Below are 18,398 nucleotides of genomic sequence, written 5' to 3' on the forward strand. Positions count from 1 at the left end.
TCCCTCGACCAGAACCTACATAGTATAGGAGGGAGTGGGCACAGACCAGGCACCAAGGCAGCTTTCCAGGAAAAGGGCCCCGCCCCAGAGTGTGGGTTCTGGAGCCAGCCGGCCTGAGTTCCAATCTCAGTTCTGCTGCTTACCAGCTGTGTAACTGTGAGCAAATGAATTAACCTCTCTGTGCTCCACTTTCCTCATCTGTAAACTGGGAATAAAAATTATCACGGCCCTTCCTACAGTTGCCGCTGTATTGATTCGTGCCAAGTGCTCAGAACAGTGCCTAGCGCTGCGCTTTGTAAACACTCAACAAATACTGGCTCTTACCACTACCCTGCTCAATTGCTGCAGATCCTGCAGGGGGTCAGGACATCCTGGTGAACTTCAGCCTGGACCAGCAGTCGAAAGGGCATCAGGAACCCCTCATAGCAAGAGGCTGTGCAGACAAGCTCCCTGAGGTTCTGGGGGCCCTGTAGGGTGGGATTGGTGCATGGGTCTCTCCCCCTAAGAACCAGCCAGAGGAATTCCAAGAGAGAAAGTGGGCACCCCTCACCGGAAACAGCAGTCACATCCTTAAATGGAAGTAAACCTGATTCTTGTGTGTTTAGCACACCAAACTCACCAGCAGAGGTAACAAAAGCAGCATTGCCCATGGTGTCTTGACTAGGCTATTCCACAGGATGAAAATGGAGCCTGTGGTCAAAAGAGTTTGGACAATACCACGTATTCCGCCCTCCTCCGGAGAGTCACAACATGAGTTCATCAGCATGGCCAAGTAAGGGGACCTATTTAACTTTGCAAATGCTATGTTTGCCTCCTTTTTTTTTTTTTTTTTTTTTTTTTTTTGATATGTCTTTATTGATTTCAGAGAGAGGGAGAGGGAGAGAGATCAGTGATGAGTCACTGATTGGCTGCCTCCTGCACGCCCCCTGCTCGGGATTGAGCCTACAACCTGGGCATGTGCCCTGACCCAGAATCAACCTCGATCTCCTGGATCCTAGGTCGATGCTCAACCACTGAGCCACACCGCCAGTTTGCCTCCCTTTCTTGAATGCACGTTCCTTTTTTCTCACTACTCCTATAGCCAGCCAATGGAACAGGGTTCCATGGAACACCAGTTGGGAAACACTGCATTACCAGGCTACTCTAGGAAACTTATTGTATAAAGAGAACCATTGCCCCCATGTTATCTTTCAGCTGGATTGCCATTGGCCTTGCTTCAGGTGAGTTACACCTGAGCAGTGCACTGCCTGGATAATTTAACTGAGTGTTAGGCCCTGTGGGGGTTTGGGGACAAATTTTCAGCCTCCTCTCCAAACTCATCCTCCAAGTCAAGTAAAGGGCAAAGAGCAGGTTCCCCTTGGGAGGGGCTAAGAGAGAGCAGTGTGCAGAAAGGAAAGAAGTCTTCCCAAGGCTCAGCCCCCTGAGGAGGAGGGCCAGAGTTGGGACAGAGGGAGAAGGCAGAATGTCCCACCTACTAAACCTTCACTCTGCAAGACTGCAAGGCCAGAGCTGCAGGCCCTGGGAGCAATGAGTGGCTCCCTGGACTCACCTTCGCCCACTCTGTGAGTAAGAGTTGGGTTCTGACTTAACTACTTATGCTCAAATCCCAGCTCTTCACCTAATAGTTGTGTAACCCCTCTAAACGTCAGTTTCCTCCAACTGTAAAATGGGTTCAGTGATAGAACCTAGCTCCTCTGTGGCTGTGAGGATTAGATACGATGACATGTGTCTCTAAAGTGTTCACAGGGACTACTCTAAATGTGGGAAATTATTATTATCTCCCCCCTGCAGTAGCAGCCGACGCCTGGGTCCACCATGAACTGGGGGATCTTCGAGGGGCTCCTAAGCGGGGTCAACAAGTACTCCACAGCGTTCGGGCGCATCTGGCTGTCTCTGGTCTTCATCTTCCGAGTGCTGGTGTACCTGGTGACGGCCGAGCGAGTGTGGAGCGACGACCACAAGGATTTCGACTGCAACACCCGCCAGCCGGGCTGCTCCAACGTCTGCTTCGATGAGTTCTTCCCCGTGTCCCACGTGCGCCTCTGGGCCCTGCAGCTCATCCTGGTCACCTGCCCCTCGCTGCTGGTGGTCATGCACGTGGCCTACCGGGAGGCGCGGGAGAAGAAGCACCGAGAGGCGGCGGGGGAGGACGGCGGGCGCCTCTATCTGAACCCCGGCAAGAAGCGGGGTGGGCTCTGGTGGACATACGTCTGCAGCCTGGTGTTCAAGGCCGGCATAGACACTGTCTTCCTTTATGTGTTCCACCTGTTCTACCCCAAATACATCCTCCCTCCTGTGGTCAAGTGCCGCGCGGCCCCGTGTCCCAACACAGTGGACTGCTTCATCTCCAAGCCCTCAGAGAAGAGCATCTTCACTCTCTTCATGGTCATCACGGCTGCCATCTGCATCCTGCTCAACCTCGTGGAGCTGGTTTACCTGGTGAGCAAGAGGTGTCGCGAGTGCCTGGCAGCGAGGAAAGCCAGGGCGGCCAGCGCTTCTTCCCGCAAACAGGATGACCTCCTCGCAGGCGACCTCATATTTCTGGGCCCAGACACTCACCCTCCCCTCTTACCAGACCACCCTCGAGACCACGTGAAGAAAACCATCCTGTGAGGGGCTGCCTGCGCTGGGCTGGTGGCGGGCCTGGCTGGAAGGGCCCCGCATCTGTCACGGGTGCAGCCTTAGGGGTGGGAAGCTCCTGCCACCTGCCCCAGCTGTGTGGCCTTGGGCACCTCTGTTTCCTTTGTGTAAAATGGAGATGATGAGGCCTACCATATAGGGCTGTTGCTATGAGGAGGAGTTTAATTAGAGGACAGATGTGCGAGCAACTTTCATGTGTGGGACCCACGGTCAGGGCTTAATAAAAGTCAACTCCTCCACTGATTCAAGGTACCCTTTGGTCCTTCAGCCTTTATGACCCTTATCACAAAGAGAGGGTCACTGGGTCACTCTCCCTGCCCCTGCGGAGGGTTGTCCAGCCAGGTGAGGGGCCATCCTCTCCCCCAGAAAGAGTCCCCAGCACTCCTGGGGGTCACACTGCCTGCTCATGCCTTTATCCTCAGTTGTAATTTTAGGCCTATAGATTGTCTGCAAAGAGAATGGGTGTTAACATGTGAGGAGTGGCATTGGGCAGTAGACTTGAGTCAGAACACTTGCATTCAAGCCCAAGTTTCACTGGGACTCTAGGGAAGTGACTTCAGCTCCCCTCCAAAATGAGTTAATGATTCTGAGCCTGTGGGATTGTTGAGAGGACCTGATGAGCTCATGGTTGTGGATGGGGTTAGCCAGCTATAAAAGGCCACATAAATGTTAATCATTGGTATTAGGAAGTGTTCAATAAATGCTTGTGGGGAATGAGGCAGAGGAGCCCCGCCCTGGCTACACATTAACCTTCACTGCCCCAAGGTCCCTCTGCAGCCCCACTGGCTCACACTCCAGCTTCCCTGTGGGCCTGGCCACAGAGTGCTGACAGCCGGGGCATTTCACGCTGCCACCCTGCTCTCCTTGTCTCCACCAGGCAGTGGGTTCCCTTGTTTAGAAGAGCCACAGTCAGCCCCTCCCATGCCCTACACAGCTTGCCAGTGACCCAAGCTCTAGTCCCCAGAAATGTTCCCAACCAAGGTGGGATGCTGAGTCAAGATTGCCCCTTTCTACAGATGTCAGCTGCTGAGGACTTCAGAACCAGGCTTCCAGAGAAAAGGGCAGGAGAGAGGCCTGAGGACAGAGGGACAGGAAGCAATAAGGCAACGGGAAGGGGACAGGAGCAATGCCATGGGCCCGGGGAATGAGGATACCAGGCTCCTGCCCCCCTCACTGCAGTCTCACCCACATACCTGCCAGACCAGGTAGCCCGACCCGGCCATGCCCAGCCAGGCTGGAGAGAAGGCGTGGGCCAGGCGAGGAGCCGCAGGTGTTTGCTCTGAATATGTGCCCGGGGAAGTCCGCCTGCCAGCCTGCCCACCCGCTCACTCTCCTTGGCCCATTGGCTCAGAAAGCCCCACCCAGCAGGGGAGTAAGGAACAAAAGCTGCCTCTGGGAGGCCCTCAGGCAGACAGACCAGCGCAGGGACGGGAGAGAGGCTGCGGGACCCAGGACAGAGAAAGGTGAGGACCACATTGGGCAGGAGGCTGGGCTGGGAAGCAGGGTCCAGCAGGGCTGAGGATCCCCAGGGGGCCTCGGGCCCCGGGCCATGCTTCAGGGAAAAGCAGAGGGGACTGAGGTTCCCTGGAAAGAAACAGGGAAGCCCCATAGAGGGGAAGGAATGTCCTTCCAGACTGAAGGGAGGATAGAGGTCCAAAGAAGAGGCGGGAAGAGGAAGGAAGTGGGGTTTCGATTCAGTTTAGCAAACATTATTGTGTGTTCACTGGGCCAGGCCTGGTGCTGAGTCCTGGGAAACAGAGATGGTGAGACAGGGGGCTGCCCTCCAGAAGGACAGCCTGGCACAGAAGACAGGAAAACAGACCATTTGAGTACAGATAATGCATGAAAGGAGGGTGCTAGGAAAATGTCCCAAGGGCACGAAGTCTGAAGATGCTGAGATCTGAGTGAGGGACAGAGGAGGAGCCAGGGTCAGAGATGGAACATGATGGCACTCCAGCGGTGGAGCACATAGGACAGGGGCCTGAGTGGAAATAACAGATTTGGCTAGCAAACAGCTGCTGAGCAAACAAAGAAGGGGATGTCCCTGAGAGAAAGGGTAAATGTGGGGCGGACCGTGCCAGAATCCCGCCTCTGTCCCTGCCCCACTCCCTCCCCTAAAGCCAGAATGGTTGGAATTCCAGCGGAACCCACTGTAGTCAGGACAGTCAGCAAGCGGGGCCAGCATCCATGGCGGGAGGGGAGCAGCAAGGGGCCAGGGTGATACCAAGCCACCGTGGTTCCAGAGAGAGAGCCTGTTTGGTTTGGGAAAGAAAGTCAAGGCAGGGTTGTCCTGGGGCCAGAGAGGAGGAATGAGAATGGACATCACACGAGGGTCTGCCTAAGGCTGACGTGAACATGCCCAGCTCAGGGTCTAGCTCACGTTGGAGGAAACTGGAGGCTAAAGATACTTGTTGCTCCCCTCCTGCCCTGGTCCTGCCCTGGTCCAGCCCTGGCAGCCATTGGCAGAGTGGATCATTCAATCCATGCCTTCCTGCTACTTCTTTAGAGGTCGGTGACCCACAGGGCTGAAAGTTGGGGTCAAAGCAGTTGGCAGGCACATCCACGCAGGACGATTATCCTTCACGTGTATCTGTTACTTTATAGAACAAAATATTGCCTGATTTTGGAACTGGAAGACGGAAGTTCAAGACCAGCTCTGCCACTTCCAGTTGTGGGGCCTTGGGCAGGTGCCTCTCTGGGCCTTAGCTTACTCCCCTTTGAAACGGGGACAATGGCAATCCCTACCCCGCCAAGTCATTGTGAGTGAGGACCTGATTACACAGTGATTGTGAAACAGTTTTGTCAATCACATCTTTAATAAAGGCACCCATTTCCAGGTTCTCCCTGGCCTGAGTAGGTGTACGCTGTCCACGTGAGGAACCGGCAGCATGAACTGGGGGTCCCTGCAGGGCCTCCTGAGTGGGGTCAACAAGTACTCCACGGCGCTGGGCCGCATCTGGCTGTCAGTGGTGTTCATCTTCCGCGTGCTGGTGTTCGTGGTGGCGGCAGAGGACGTGTGGGATGACGAACAGAAGGACTTTGTCTGCAACACCAAGCAGCCAGGCTGCCCCAACGTCTGCTATGACCAGTTCTTCCCCGTGTCCCACGTGCGCCTCTGGGCCCTGCAGCTCATCCTGGTCACCTGCCCCTCGCTGCTGGTGGTCATGCACGTGGCCTACCGCGAGGAGCGGGAGCGGAGGCACCGCCTGAAACATGGACCCAATGCCCCGTCCCTATATGACAACCCCACCAAGAAGCGGGGTGGGCTCTGGTGGACATACTTGCTGAGTCTCCTCTTCAAGGCCGCCGTGGACTCGGGCTTCCTCTACACCTTCCACCGCCTCTACCAGGGGCATTACGACATGCCCCGAGTAGTGGCCTGCTCCGAGTCACCCTGCCCCCACACTGTGGACTGCTACATCTCCCGACCCACCGAGAAGAAGGTCTTCACCTACTTCATGGTGGCCACAGCTGTGATCTGCATCCTGCTCAACCTCAGCGAGGTAACCTACCTGGTGGGCAAGAGGTGCCTGGAGATCGTCGGCCCCAGGCACCGTCGGTCTCGGCGCCAGAGTCGCCTACATGATTCATGCCCACCGTATGCCCTCTCCCAGGGAGAGCACCCCCAAGACGGGAACTCTGTCCTAATGAAGGCCAGCTCGGCCGCATTGGACACAGGTGGGTATCCGTGACCTGTGAGGTTGGCAACTAGGACCACCATGTCCCCCACCTGCTCCCTGAGACCACAGCAGGGCAGTCGCACTCTCTGCAAGTAGGCATGTGAGGAAGGGGCTATGGGGCTCAAGAAGTCCACCCAGGGGCCAGTGCTGGGGGACAGTTCTGTCTCAGCGTCCTGAGCCCCAGGGGAGGGAGATTTAATGGCTGGAATTTTATATGTGGTTATAGGGTATGTCAAAACCCTTAATAAATATGCTCTTCTCAGTACCTTGCAGACCAGGTGAGGAGTGATAGATAGGAAAGCAAGGAGGTTGCAAGGACCTTGGAGAGGAGGCCAAGACCACTCAGTGGGCACCTGAGCCCTGGAACCTCAGATCCTGGTTCACCTACCTCACACACACACACACACACACACACACACACACACTCACACACACACAGAGTGTGCCCCCAGGCCGTGGTGGAGATACCCAAAGGCAGAGGCTGCTCCAGGGGTTTCTGGACTCTGCAACCAGCTGGCCAAGGCAGGAGAGGGACCCCAGGAGACCCTGTGCCCAGCACAAGTGAGTTCTCAGCCAGAGTCCCTCAGATGAATGCATAGTGCTCAGGAGGCCTCTGCCTCCCCCATCCTGGCCTCCCTGCCCCTGCGCAGCATAGGTCCTGGTAGGTGAGGCCCCTCTGAGGGTGGGAAGGGAAGGTCTAGTGGAGGTAGGATGGTGCTGAGAACAATTCCAGGATGGATGGGCATCTGCCAGGGTGTGGAGGAGGCATATCCCCATAGGCTAGGGGCCCATGAGAGCGGCCAAGCCAAAGGGTCCCTCATGGATCCCCAAGTCTGAGGAATTGTCCTTCTCTTTACGGGATGCACATCCCCTCATTCTCCTTCACCCCCACCCCCCCACTCAGACCTTGGTCACTTCCAAAACCCCACTGCCAGCCTGGACCTGCCTGAGTCTCAGAGCACCCACCAACTGCCCATGGGACAGCCCTCCAGGAGGCCCCCAGGCATCTCCCGCTCAGCAACTCCCAAACCCACCCTCCTCACACATATCACTGCCTACCCCCTGAAGGGCACTGCCACCCACCCAGCTGTCCAGGCCGGGAGCTGGCCTGACATCTTCACCCCTCCCCATTTCCCAGCCCCTCACACCCCACATCCCAGTGTAGCACCAAATCCCACTCACTGAAGCCATGAAATTCCTCCTGAGGGTGCCCCTCCCTTCCGCCCTCCACTATAAGTCAGAGTGGGCTTTCTATATACCAGTCTGACCATATTGTTCCTGCTGCATTAAAAATTCTAGGGTGGAGATGGAAGAGGGCACAGAGGGGATAAATGGTGATGGAAAGAATAAAAAATAAAATAAAATAAAATAAAATAAAATAAAATAAAATAAAATAAAATAAAATAAAATAAAATAAAATAAAATAAAATAAAATAAAATAAAATAATAAAATAAAATAAAATAAAATAAAATAAATTCTCTTCTACCACCACCATCCCCATTGCCCTAAACCTGGCCTCTCCAACCTCACCTCTGCTTCCTCCCTCCTTTTACCACGAATAATATCAAAGGGCTCATAGTTCCCCAGCCAGACACATCATGCTGTGTCATGTCTACAGACATGCTGTTCCCTCTGCCTGAAATGCCCTTCCTCCCTCCTTGAGACCTTCCTGGAACCCCAGAGAAAGCCTTAACCACCTTCTCCATGCCCCAGCCTAGCTCGTGCCTCTGTTACTCTCCCCAAATTGCAGTGGCCATATCTCCCATCAGGCTGGGAGCCCTTCACGGGCAGGGCAGGGCAGGACGCTGAGTCATCCAGGCCTGGCTGCCTTCAATAAATGTTTGTTAACTGAGTAAACTGGCTGTGAGCTGCTTGGTGTAAAGGACTGAGTCTTGTTCATTGAATCGTCCGCCACGCCTAGCCTAGGAGTTCAGCAAAGTGTTTTTCTTTATTTGTTTGCATGTATATTTTGTTGTTGTTTTATTAACTAAGTCCAGCCTAAAGGTCTCATTCATAGGTGCGGAAACTTACACCTAGGGAGGGGAGGGGACCTTCCAAGTCCACACAGATGGGATGAGTCTGTGGGGGCTGCAGCCCCTATAGTCCATGGAAAGCCTTCATGTTCACCCCTGATTATGGGACAAGATCAGAGAGTCATCCTGTCATGTCAGGGTCCCTGGAAGCAAACCCAGCAGCAGGAATTTGTGTGCAAGGGAAGGAGTAAGGGAAGCAGGATAGGGAAGGGGCAGAGTTCAGCAGGGTGTGGGCTCGGGGAAGCTCAGCCTTGGCCTGAGCACTATGGGGCGAGGGGCCTTTGGATCATAAACCCCACCATAGAGTTGTCCCTGCTGGAGGCAAGAGGATCAGGCTTTGAAACTCCCAAATCAGTCAGTCATTGGCTTCAGGCCACCTTGAGGACAGGAGGGCAGGCAGGAAGGAGTTGGTGGCTCCCACACAGTCAAGATCTCAATTTTCCACGGGCAGCTATAAGCCATGAGTGCCCAACCTTCACAGCAGCTGGGGAATGGGTGTCCCCAGAAAAGGGGATGTGGGCAGGGCACCAATACTATCTACTGAACTCCAGGAATCAAGGGCAGCTCTACCTCCAGTCCCAGAAAACAACCAGTTCAGAACCAGATAACCCCACACTGCTCAGACCAAGGCAGCTCCATGTGCAGGCCAGTGGACCAGCCATAGTCAACTCCCTCTGAGATTCTAGATTCCCCCCCTCCCAGGGGCTGCTGCTGGGCCGACATATGGTGAGAGCATCCTGGGACCTGACTGCTCTCCTGGACCAGTCCTCTTCATGTGTACTGTTCCCAGAGGTCTCAAGTCCTGGGCCATTGAGCCAGACAAAGTCTAAACACTGTCTGACCAGCCTGAGGGCCCCAGAGGGGGCTGGATAACCCCCTAGGAGCATTTTAATCATCCCACTTGTATCTTCATCCCACCCACACTCTCACCACCCCCACCCTGCCCTCATCACTACTCTCAGATCTTTCTTCCTAAAAACTCTTTGCCTAGCTTAGGCCCCTGCCATCTTTCTCTTCTGCTGGCCCACAGAGCTGCCACCTACTTCTCCTCATTCCTTAAAGACATGAAGCCTATGTGATCCTATTAACCAATGTCACCCCAATAAACTTAATTAAATAAATAAATAAAAGTAGAACCAAAACAAAAGAAAGATGTGAGCACATGACTCGGGGTCTCCTGGTAGTCCCTCAGAGCCCTGGCCACAGGGACCACCTGTATATCATGCTGTCCTTTTCATTCCATGCACTCCTCTCCTTTCATGACCTCCACCTTCACGCCATTTAGCTACCCACTCTTGCCCACACCCCAGACTTTGTCTTCACCCAGAACTGTTCCACCTCTAGAATCTTCCATTTGATTCAAATTGACAAAAGTTATTGTCCACTTTTATGTGATAGGCCACATGCTAGGTGCTGAGGATACATCTGGGAAGAATCAGACACAGTCCCTGCCTTCATGGAGCTTCCATTCTATGAAGAGAAAAGCTGCTAAACTCATGGCATGCTGGGAAGCATGGGGTGCTGGGAGAGGGGGGAAGGTGGGTCAGCATCAGGCATCCAGGGAAAGTTTCCCTGAGGCCTCTTAAGCTGATACCTAGAGAAAGGGGAGGATTTTGCCAAGCAAAGCGGGGAGGGGATTCCAGGCAGAAGGGACAGCTCATGAAGGGCCTAGAAAGGCCCAACCAGGTGAGGGGTCAGGCTGAAGAAGACAGAGCTTTGTAAAGTCCTGTTGATGATTTGGGACTTTATCCTAAGGACAGTGAAAAGTCCCAGAGAGATTTAGCCCAGAAGTAACATGGTCTAATTGGCAGCGTCTGTGGTTACAGTGCAGAGGCAGGGGCCAGAGCAGGGTTACCTATTCAGAATCTGACACTACTGATCCAAGCGAGAAACAGCAGTGGCCTAAACTAGGGTGTGCACAGTGGGGATGGAAAGTAGCTGGATTTAAGAAATTCTTGCGAGATAGAATCAAAAAGATTTGGTGAGTTGATTGGGTGTGGGGATCAGTTAGAGACAGGAATCAAAGAAACACCCAGGTTTCTGGCTCTGGGTGGCGGCACCCTTGCCCAGGGGAGGAGCAGGTTTCAGACAGGGTTGAGTCCGAGATACTAACAAGACCTCCTCTCATTCATGGACCATCTCAGCCCTTTGCTATTTACTATTAGGCTTATTATCATTCTTGATGACTTCACACCCAACACCGTGACCTCTCAGTTCCTTGACTTCCTTGCTTTTAACAATCTTTTCCTCCACCCATCGAACCCACCCACGTGAGCGCTCACACGCTAGACCTTTTCTGTACCAAGAGCTGCATCATCTCCTATCTATCCATCCAGCTCACTGGCTCTGGTTCCCATCGCAGCAATCCTTCCGCCCCATCTCTTGACCCACCACGATTTCACCATCCGTCACCCCCTTCCCATCCTCCCTTCCTTTCCCATCTTGGACTTCACTGCCCCCCCAGTAATTGCTGGTCATAGATACCCTCCACTCCCTTGCCTTTCAGTGCCCCTAAAGTCACCCACCAGGCAAGGCCCTAACTCCACATAAGCCCAGCTCTCCAGAGCATCTGGAGAGTGACACAATGGGATCGAATGGTTTCGATGGAAACTTCTGACCACAAAGCTCAAGTGGACACTCAGCACCTCTAAGAAGTACTACATTTCCTAACACTTGGTGGTTGACAGCTCGCTCCTTAAACACTGTCTTCCCTTGGCTCCCAGGCAGCACCCTCTCCTGGCTTTTTTCCCACCTCACCAATGGCTCTTTCTTGATCCCCACTGATGCCTCTCCTTCCTCTTGCTGATCTCTAAATGCAGGATGCCCCAGGGCCCCGTTCTCTACTCTCTTTTCTCCTCTCTATATATTTACCCCTCTGTGATCTTGTCCAGTACCATCTATAAAACCATCTATAAACTGATGACTCCTACATTTATATGTTCGGACCCAACCACTCCCATGAGTTTTAGACTCATGTATCCAAATCCCTATTGGTCATTCAAAATAGAACTCCTAATCCCCCCAACAGGGAGCAGATTTATGTTGTATCCCTGTCTTCCCCACCTTGGAAGATGGCATCCCCATCCACCTAGCTGCTCAATTCAAAACCTGAGGCATCTCTTTCCTCATCATTACATCCATCGTTAATTAGCAAATCATGTTAGATATAATTCTAGAATATGTTCAAAGTCCACCTCTTTCCCACCACCTCCAAGTGCTTCTATCTCAGGCCAAGCCACCTCACTGAGCACCTGGATACCTGCCCCAACTCGCTCCCTGCCTCCACTCCTGCTCCTCTGCAATTTTTGCTTCATGTGGCAGCCTGAGAAATCTTTCTATCATGTAAATCAGATCAGTCAAGACACTCCCTTGCTTAAAACCCTCCAAGTGACTTCCCATCATGGCCATAAAAATGAAAACAAATCAAACTCCTTTTCATGGCCTGCAATGCTCTACATGGCTAGGCCTTGGCTGCCTCTCCAAGCTCATCATCCTGGGCTCTGCTCTTCCCACACGCCCCGCCCACACTGGCCTTCTCCCACCTCAGGGCCTTTGCACTGGCTTCTGTTGGCAACACTCTTTCCCCAGACCTTCATATGACTGTCTCCTAGTGTGCACATCTCAATTCAGACATCCTCTCCTCCAGGAGGCCATTTCTGACCCATCCTTCCCTATGAAGCACACACAGCATACACAGTCCCTCTGCCACATGGCCCCATTTTATCATCTTCATAGCATTTACTAGTGTATGACATGTTCTTATTTGTTTACAGGCTTATTCTCTGTATTACTCCTTGAGAACAGGGACCCACCAGCAGCTAGAACAGTGCTTGACACATAGTAGACACTCAATAAAAATGTGTCAACTCACTGAGCGATTGGTACCCAGGGTGGAAATGTTGAGTAGGCTGCTGGGTAGAAGCAGGGGAAAGGACTGCTCAGGAGATATGGATTTGGGAGTTGTCAGCAAAACTCCTGAATATAAGATTTTGTTCCAAAATTAGCCCTCAGGCAGGACCTGTCTTATAGTCAAGTCTCTATAAAGTCTACATTATGGTGCGTGCTCTCAATTACTGCCTTTTGAACAACAAAACGCTCTTTGGGGGAAACTCATTAGCCTGAAATAACCTCAATCAATGAAGTTTCAGATTTTCATGGAGGTCTCAGCAGAATCAGAAAACAGTGGAGGCGAACACATTACACACAGATTGAATCACTATTCCTGGGGGTGTTGCAAGTATTGTCTTTTTAAGCAAGTCCTTTCTAAAAAATCACTTGAAGAACAATAAAGGAAGTGGTTATGTTGTGGAGACGACAAATACACACCTACCAGATTTTTTTTTTTTTTCTAATTTGTGCAACCTAATATTATGCAACCAGGCTTTTGTGGCAAAGAATATAGTTCCCAGCATCATACACAGATTGGAATTTTTCTATGTCATAAATATTCGGGCAAAAATTAAGTTTATGTGTTCTGTAAAAGGTTAATGATAATAAAACTCCTAATGATACTGATGCAGGAGTTAAAGAAAGAAATGTTAAAGATTAAATAAAATTGCTTCAGGAAATGAGTGGGGGAAAAAATAACACATCTTACCACACTGTTATATATGTGATTTTTAAAATGTGTAGCGAACTAAGTTAATAAATTATTATTTCAACCATGATAAAGGTTTACATGTTCAAATCAGCCCCCACACTTTTGGGAGGGTCTCCTCATTGGGAATATAGGGGTTGCTTTTTCTCGGGAGTCATCTTTTGTTTGGGCCTCTACAGTAGGTGGTACCTTGAGCCTTGAGAGTGGCAGATACTATACAGATGCTCTAGGATGAAGGCTTAAAGGGTCAGTTCTAGTCGGGGACAGCCAGCAAAAAGGGGACTGTGGGGTAAACTGATATCATAGAAGCCAAGAGAATATGAAGGAGGAAGATGATGTCACAGAAACTAAGAGACAAGTGTCCTAGAGAAGTTTCTAGAACCAGAGGGTTCTAGAAGAGGAGTCTCTAGAGAAAGTGATCATTAGGGTCAAACACAGCCATGGGTCAAATCAGATAAGGACTGAAAATGTTCATTAGGTTAACAAAGGTGGTCATTTATATTCATGGCAGGGCTATCATCATAGAGAACCAGGTCCTGGTGAAATGAGAGGGCAGCCATTGCAAGTGTGGACAACTGAATGGAAAACGGTGATCGCAAGAATAAAAAATGAAAGGGGGTATTAGTTGCAAGGGAATGGAGGTGGTCAAGAATTTTTTTTTTTTTTTTTACAATAAAAACTAGGAATATTTAAATGGTGGTGAGATAAATCCTGTGGATGGGAAAGAAGGTCCAGGGCCCCGAGAGAGCCAGAGGGAATTAGATACAGAGCCCAGATGGAGGCTCAGGCTTCAACAGGAAAATGACAGGTTGGCTATTGCAATGGGAGGAAAGGAGGAAACTGAGACAGGTGCAGGTCATCCCACTCTCTAACCACAGCTTCCCCTTGTTACCGGAAAGGGGACCTGGCCCTGAACGGGTCTGCCTAGGGCCAGCTGGTAGTGTGTGGGTTCTTGACTTGTGCAGGAAAAAATTCACAGCATGAGTCCAGGTGAATCTTAGAGGACATTTATTAAAGCTGGGCACAATGAAACAAGGAAGGGCTGGGACAATGAGACCAGATCGGTCTGCGCTGGCTCACTAAGAAGTCATAGAAAAGGGGCCTTGGGGACAGGCTCAGGGGGTTTGCCTGGGATGAACTGCCACTGCCCGTTGCTGCCCTAGTTGCAAGCCTTGTGGGGTCCCTTCGAGTTTAAGAGAGGCCTGCCTGTGGGGAAAGAAAGGGGGTGGGGTAGTACGAGTGTGCTCCTGGGAGAGAGAGCACACTGGGACCTTTGTTTTGAAGGATTTTTTAAGGGTTGGGTGTTTAGGGGAGCTCTTAAGGGAGGATTTCAATAAAATATTCATCAGCTTTAAGCTGATGTACCAAAATGAGATTTATTCGCTTAACTTCATCTGTCTTTGGGTGTGGTTGACAAATGAGACTAATTGGATTTCTGCTGTCTCCCTGAGTAGGGTGATTTAAGCTATTTACCAGAGGGATGGGGAGACATGCAACCCATTTACTCTTAAGTGTCCCCGGTTTAGAGAAGATAGGATTAACTAGATGCTGCAAACTGCCTGGCATCTAGATTTTCTAGATGGCTGTGAACTGCTATTTAACTATCTGTCCCAGTTTCCCTATTCTGCTTGTCCTGGTTTACCTGCCTGTGTCACCCCCACCCTCTCACTTAGCTCCTTCCTCAACATCTGTTCATGTTTGTTCAACAGATCAACAGGTGACCTCCTTTATAGGCATCTCCAGACCAGGCCCTGCTACCTTGTCCCAACCTGCCAGCCAGCTTCATTTGCTTCCTTCTGTATCCAGCCTCAACCTGGGCTCCACCATCTCCCACCACCTCTACCTCACATTGAACTTTTAAACTGATGTCTTCCCTCCCTACTAGGCTGCAAGCTCTATGGGGGCAGGAACAGCACCTGTCCAGTTTGCCCATGTTTCAGGCCCTGCACTACACCAGGCATGCAGTAAAGGGGTAATAAATAATTGTTGAGATAATGAATGGAATGAATTGCTGTACTACGAATGTCCCTGTTATCTCTCTGCCCCTCCTGCTTAGCCAAACTCCAGGCCCAGATCAATCCAACTGTCCTTTCCCATCTCCACACCCTATGCTAGGTTCTGCAAGAGCGCATCACACAATCAGAGCGAGGCCTCTGCAGATTCGTGTTCTCCAGCACAATCTGACAATCTTCATCCTTCCCTGCTTTGATCTCTCTGCTGGCTTGCATGGTGGTGGTAGCCTTCTCAACCTTCAGCACTCTCCTCAAACCTTCTAGCCAGTTCCACCTTGATTTCATCCCACTTCTCAGAGACCTACAGGCCAATCAGTGTCCACACAGGTCCTTCGGCCTTTCCCCCGCACAGTAGGAAGTGGTGAGCCTGCTGCTATTAATGCTCTGATCTCCCCTCCTGTGCTCATGATCTCCTCTCTCCTCACCTCCTTACTCTCTCCTGTCTTTCCAACCTCTAACTCTCCCCTGGCTCTCTAAGCATTTAACCATGTTCACATCTCTCCCATCCAAAAAAAACAACAAAAAAAGACCTGTCCTTGACCCCATGTATCCTACGGCTCCCTCCTCATCTCTCTTGGCTTTCCCAACTGCACCTCCTGAAACAGAGGTCTGCAATTGCTATCTCAACTTCCTCCCTCCCACTCACCCCACCAGCTAGGATCCAGTCTCTGCCCCACCACCTCACTCAAACCACCCTGCCCTGCCAAGCGCACCTACGATTCCTTTGTCACTAAGCCCAGTGGGTGCTTCCAGTCCCAATGGATACAATGAGCCATTTAACAGAATAGACGGCCTTCCTTCTTGAAACTCTGCCAAGTGCCGTCAACACCTTATGTGTTCTGCCCACTCAGCACTTCTCCTCTCCCTCTAAACTGGGGTGCTAAGGGTGAGTGCCAGTCATGCATCCTGGCCCCTTGACCTTGGGAGTGGACCTGTGCTCCAGGTGAGGCCGCTCAAGGGTTCTTCCCCAGATTGCTTGAATCATTTCTCAGGAAATTATGTAGCAACAAAACTTGGGAAGATGTGAGCTCAGAGCTGCTGGTGACCATGAGCAGAGCCTTGTGGGAAAGCCCGTCAGTACTTGGAGAGAGAGAAGCCAACAGTGAGGCAAGCAGGAGAGAAGTCCTAGACACATCCAAACCTGACTCCAGCCAGGTATTTCTGGGGCCCCAAGGTAGCCATGCCCTTCCCATGTTTCTACAAACCAATCAATTCCCCTTTGTGCCTAAACTAGTTCAAGTTAGATTTCTGTCTTTTGCAATCAAGACACAAACTAACACACCCAGGCTTCATGAACACTACTCTTCTAGTTTTCCTGCCCTGTCAACCCCCACCCCCCACCCCCTCAATCTCCTTCAGCAACCCCCCACCCTTCCTTGGGGAGGTTCTCGGGGCTCTGTCCCAGGCGGCCCTCTCTCCTCAGTCTCCACACCCTCCCTGGGTAAGCTCGTCCTCTCCGTGTCGTTCATTACCGTCTGGATACTGCTGACTCCCAAATCCATATTTCCATCCCTCTTCTCTCTTTTTTTTAAAAATTTTTATTGTGCCCTAGCCTGTTATGCTCAGCGGTTAGAGCATCGTCGTATGGACTTAAGGGTCTCGGGTTCAATTCTGGTCAAGGGCACACACCTCGGTTGCAGGCTCAATCCCTGGCCCCAGTTGGGGCATGTGCAGGAGGCAACCAATTGAATTGATGTGTCCCTCTCACATCTTTCTCTCTCTCTCTCTCTCTCCCCCCATCCTCCACTCTCTCTGAAAAGCAATGGAAAAAATGTCCTCTGGTGAGAAGTAAAAAAAAATTGTTTTATTATGTTAAAATATATATAACATAAAGTTACCATTTTAACCATTTTTCAGTGTACAATTCAGTAGTGCTAATGACATTAACAATGCCGTGCAACCATCGCTGCGCTTTCCAGAACTTTTCATCACCCTTAGCGAAAACTCTGTACCCACTGAACAATAACCCCACTCACCCCTCCTCCCAGCCCCGCTCACCCCTAACGACTCGCTGTCTCTATGAATGTACCTATTGTAGATATTTCATGTCAGTGACATGATGCACTCTCTGTACTTTTCGGTCTGACTTGTTTCACTTAGCACGATGTTGTCAAGATGCATCCGCGCTGAGTGCATCAGGACCTGATGCTCTCTTGTGACTGCCTAGTAACCCTACTGCATGGATGCAGCGCCCTCTCCTCGCCCAGTCTTCCTTTGACGGACATTCGGCTCGGCTATTGTGAACGTGCATGGAAAGCATTTGTCTGAGTTCCTGTTTTCAGGTCTTTCAGGCACATTCCTAGCCGTGGACTCGCTATGCCATCTGGTAATTCTCCATTTCGCTTTCTGAGGAATCGCTGAACTTTTCCCACAGCAGCGGCACTGTTTTGCACTTGCAGCCGCAATGCACAAGGGTACCCGTTGTTTTCTCTTTCCAGAGGCCCAGTCGCAAGCATCCAGCTACCTCTGGCCATGCTCTGAGACCTCGGACCACCCCAGCAGGGCCTTTGGATGCAGAGACAAATTGGCTTGTGAAAACTACCCATCCTGAGCCACTCCTCACCCCCAAGGCTCTGGGAGGGCTAGGTGACGGGCACTAGGGAAGGCTCCGGGATGGAATGTGGGATGGGCGAAACTGTCTACTGTGCACTTGCATCATCAAAAAGGGTTTTTACAGGCTATGCAGAAAGTCCCGGTGGCCTTGTCAAAATGGCTGGAATAGAATAGCATTTACAAACACACGTATCATTTAGCGACCTCCAGGCACAATGGCCCCAACAATTTCTTCTGCCTCTCCACCTGCTCCTGTGTTTGTGTTTTCCAGCTCAGCTCATGGCAAACCATCTACTCAGGTGCCTATGTCAAGATCTCTATAATTTACAGGAACAGGGAGTTCAGGAACAACGGCCCCCCAGCCCGGACCCAGTCTAGGCTCTCCTCCCCAACACCCAGTGCCCATCGCCTCCTCAGCCCAGGGTCAAGGCTCCAGGAGCTCCCACACTGCAGATGGCAGGCTGATTTCAGGCATATTGCACATGCATCTCCCCCAGCTGGCTTCCCCAGCCACCCCGATACCCCACACCCTTGCAGCCTGAAGGACAGCCCAAGCAAAGAGCCTCCTCCCAACCAAAAGAAAGGCTGGGTGGGGTGAGGCCAGACAGACAGCTTAGCCAACCCTTGAGTATCAGGGGTTTCGGCCTGGTGGCAAGAAGGAGGGGAAATAGGTGAGGCTCAGTAAAGGCTTCCTGGAGCAGGGCAGGTGGTCAGGGAGGAACTCCTGAGGGCAGGAGGATGGGATGCTGAGCTAGAAGGGAACCCACGAAACAGCTGCTGTGTGCTGGCCTGGCGGGAGCTTGGTGTGCTTGGTGGGTTTCAGTCACTCTTTCTGCAAGTGCTTTTGTCTATGAGGTGCCAGGCACTGTTTTAGGCACTGGG

The 18,398-nt window shown here is 51.5% G+C and overlaps 2 protein-coding genes across 2 annotated transcripts; both read left to right on the forward strand.

Annotated features, from left to right (window-relative positions):
* Nucleotides 1–1,815: 1,815 nt before the first annotated feature.
* Nucleotides 1,816–2,613, forward strand: GJB5 (gap junction protein beta 5). The gene has a single exon (XM_016219787.2). It carries the CDS (start codon nucleotides 1,816–1,818, stop codon nucleotides 2,611–2,613), a length of 798 nt encoding a protein of 265 aa, XP_016075273.1.
* A 2,915-nt stretch (nucleotides 2,614–5,528) lies between these two features.
* GJB4 (gap junction protein beta 4) lies at nucleotides 5,529–6,332 on the forward strand. The gene has a single exon (XM_016219796.2). The coding sequence runs from the start codon at nucleotides 5,529–5,531 to the stop codon at nucleotides 6,330–6,332; it is 804 nt and encodes a 267-aa protein (XP_016075282.1).
* The last annotated feature ends 12,066 nt before the right edge of the window (nucleotides 6,333–18,398 follow it).

This window comes from Miniopterus natalensis, chromosome 9 (assembly GCF_054644295.1).
Source record: "Miniopterus natalensis isolate mMinNat1 chromosome 9, mMinNat1.hap1, whole genome shotgun sequence".
NCBI lineage: Eukaryota > Metazoa > Chordata > Mammalia > Chiroptera > Miniopteridae > Miniopterus > Miniopterus natalensis.

Coding starts and splice junctions, on each gene's coding strand:
- GJB5 (XM_016219787.2), top strand. CDS start 1,816: ATGAACTGGGGGATCTTCGAGGGGCTCCTAAGCGGGGTCAACAAGTAC.
- GJB4 (XM_016219796.2), top strand. CDS start 5,529: ATGAACTGGGGGTCCCTGCAGGGCCTCCTGAGTGGGGTCAACAAGTAC.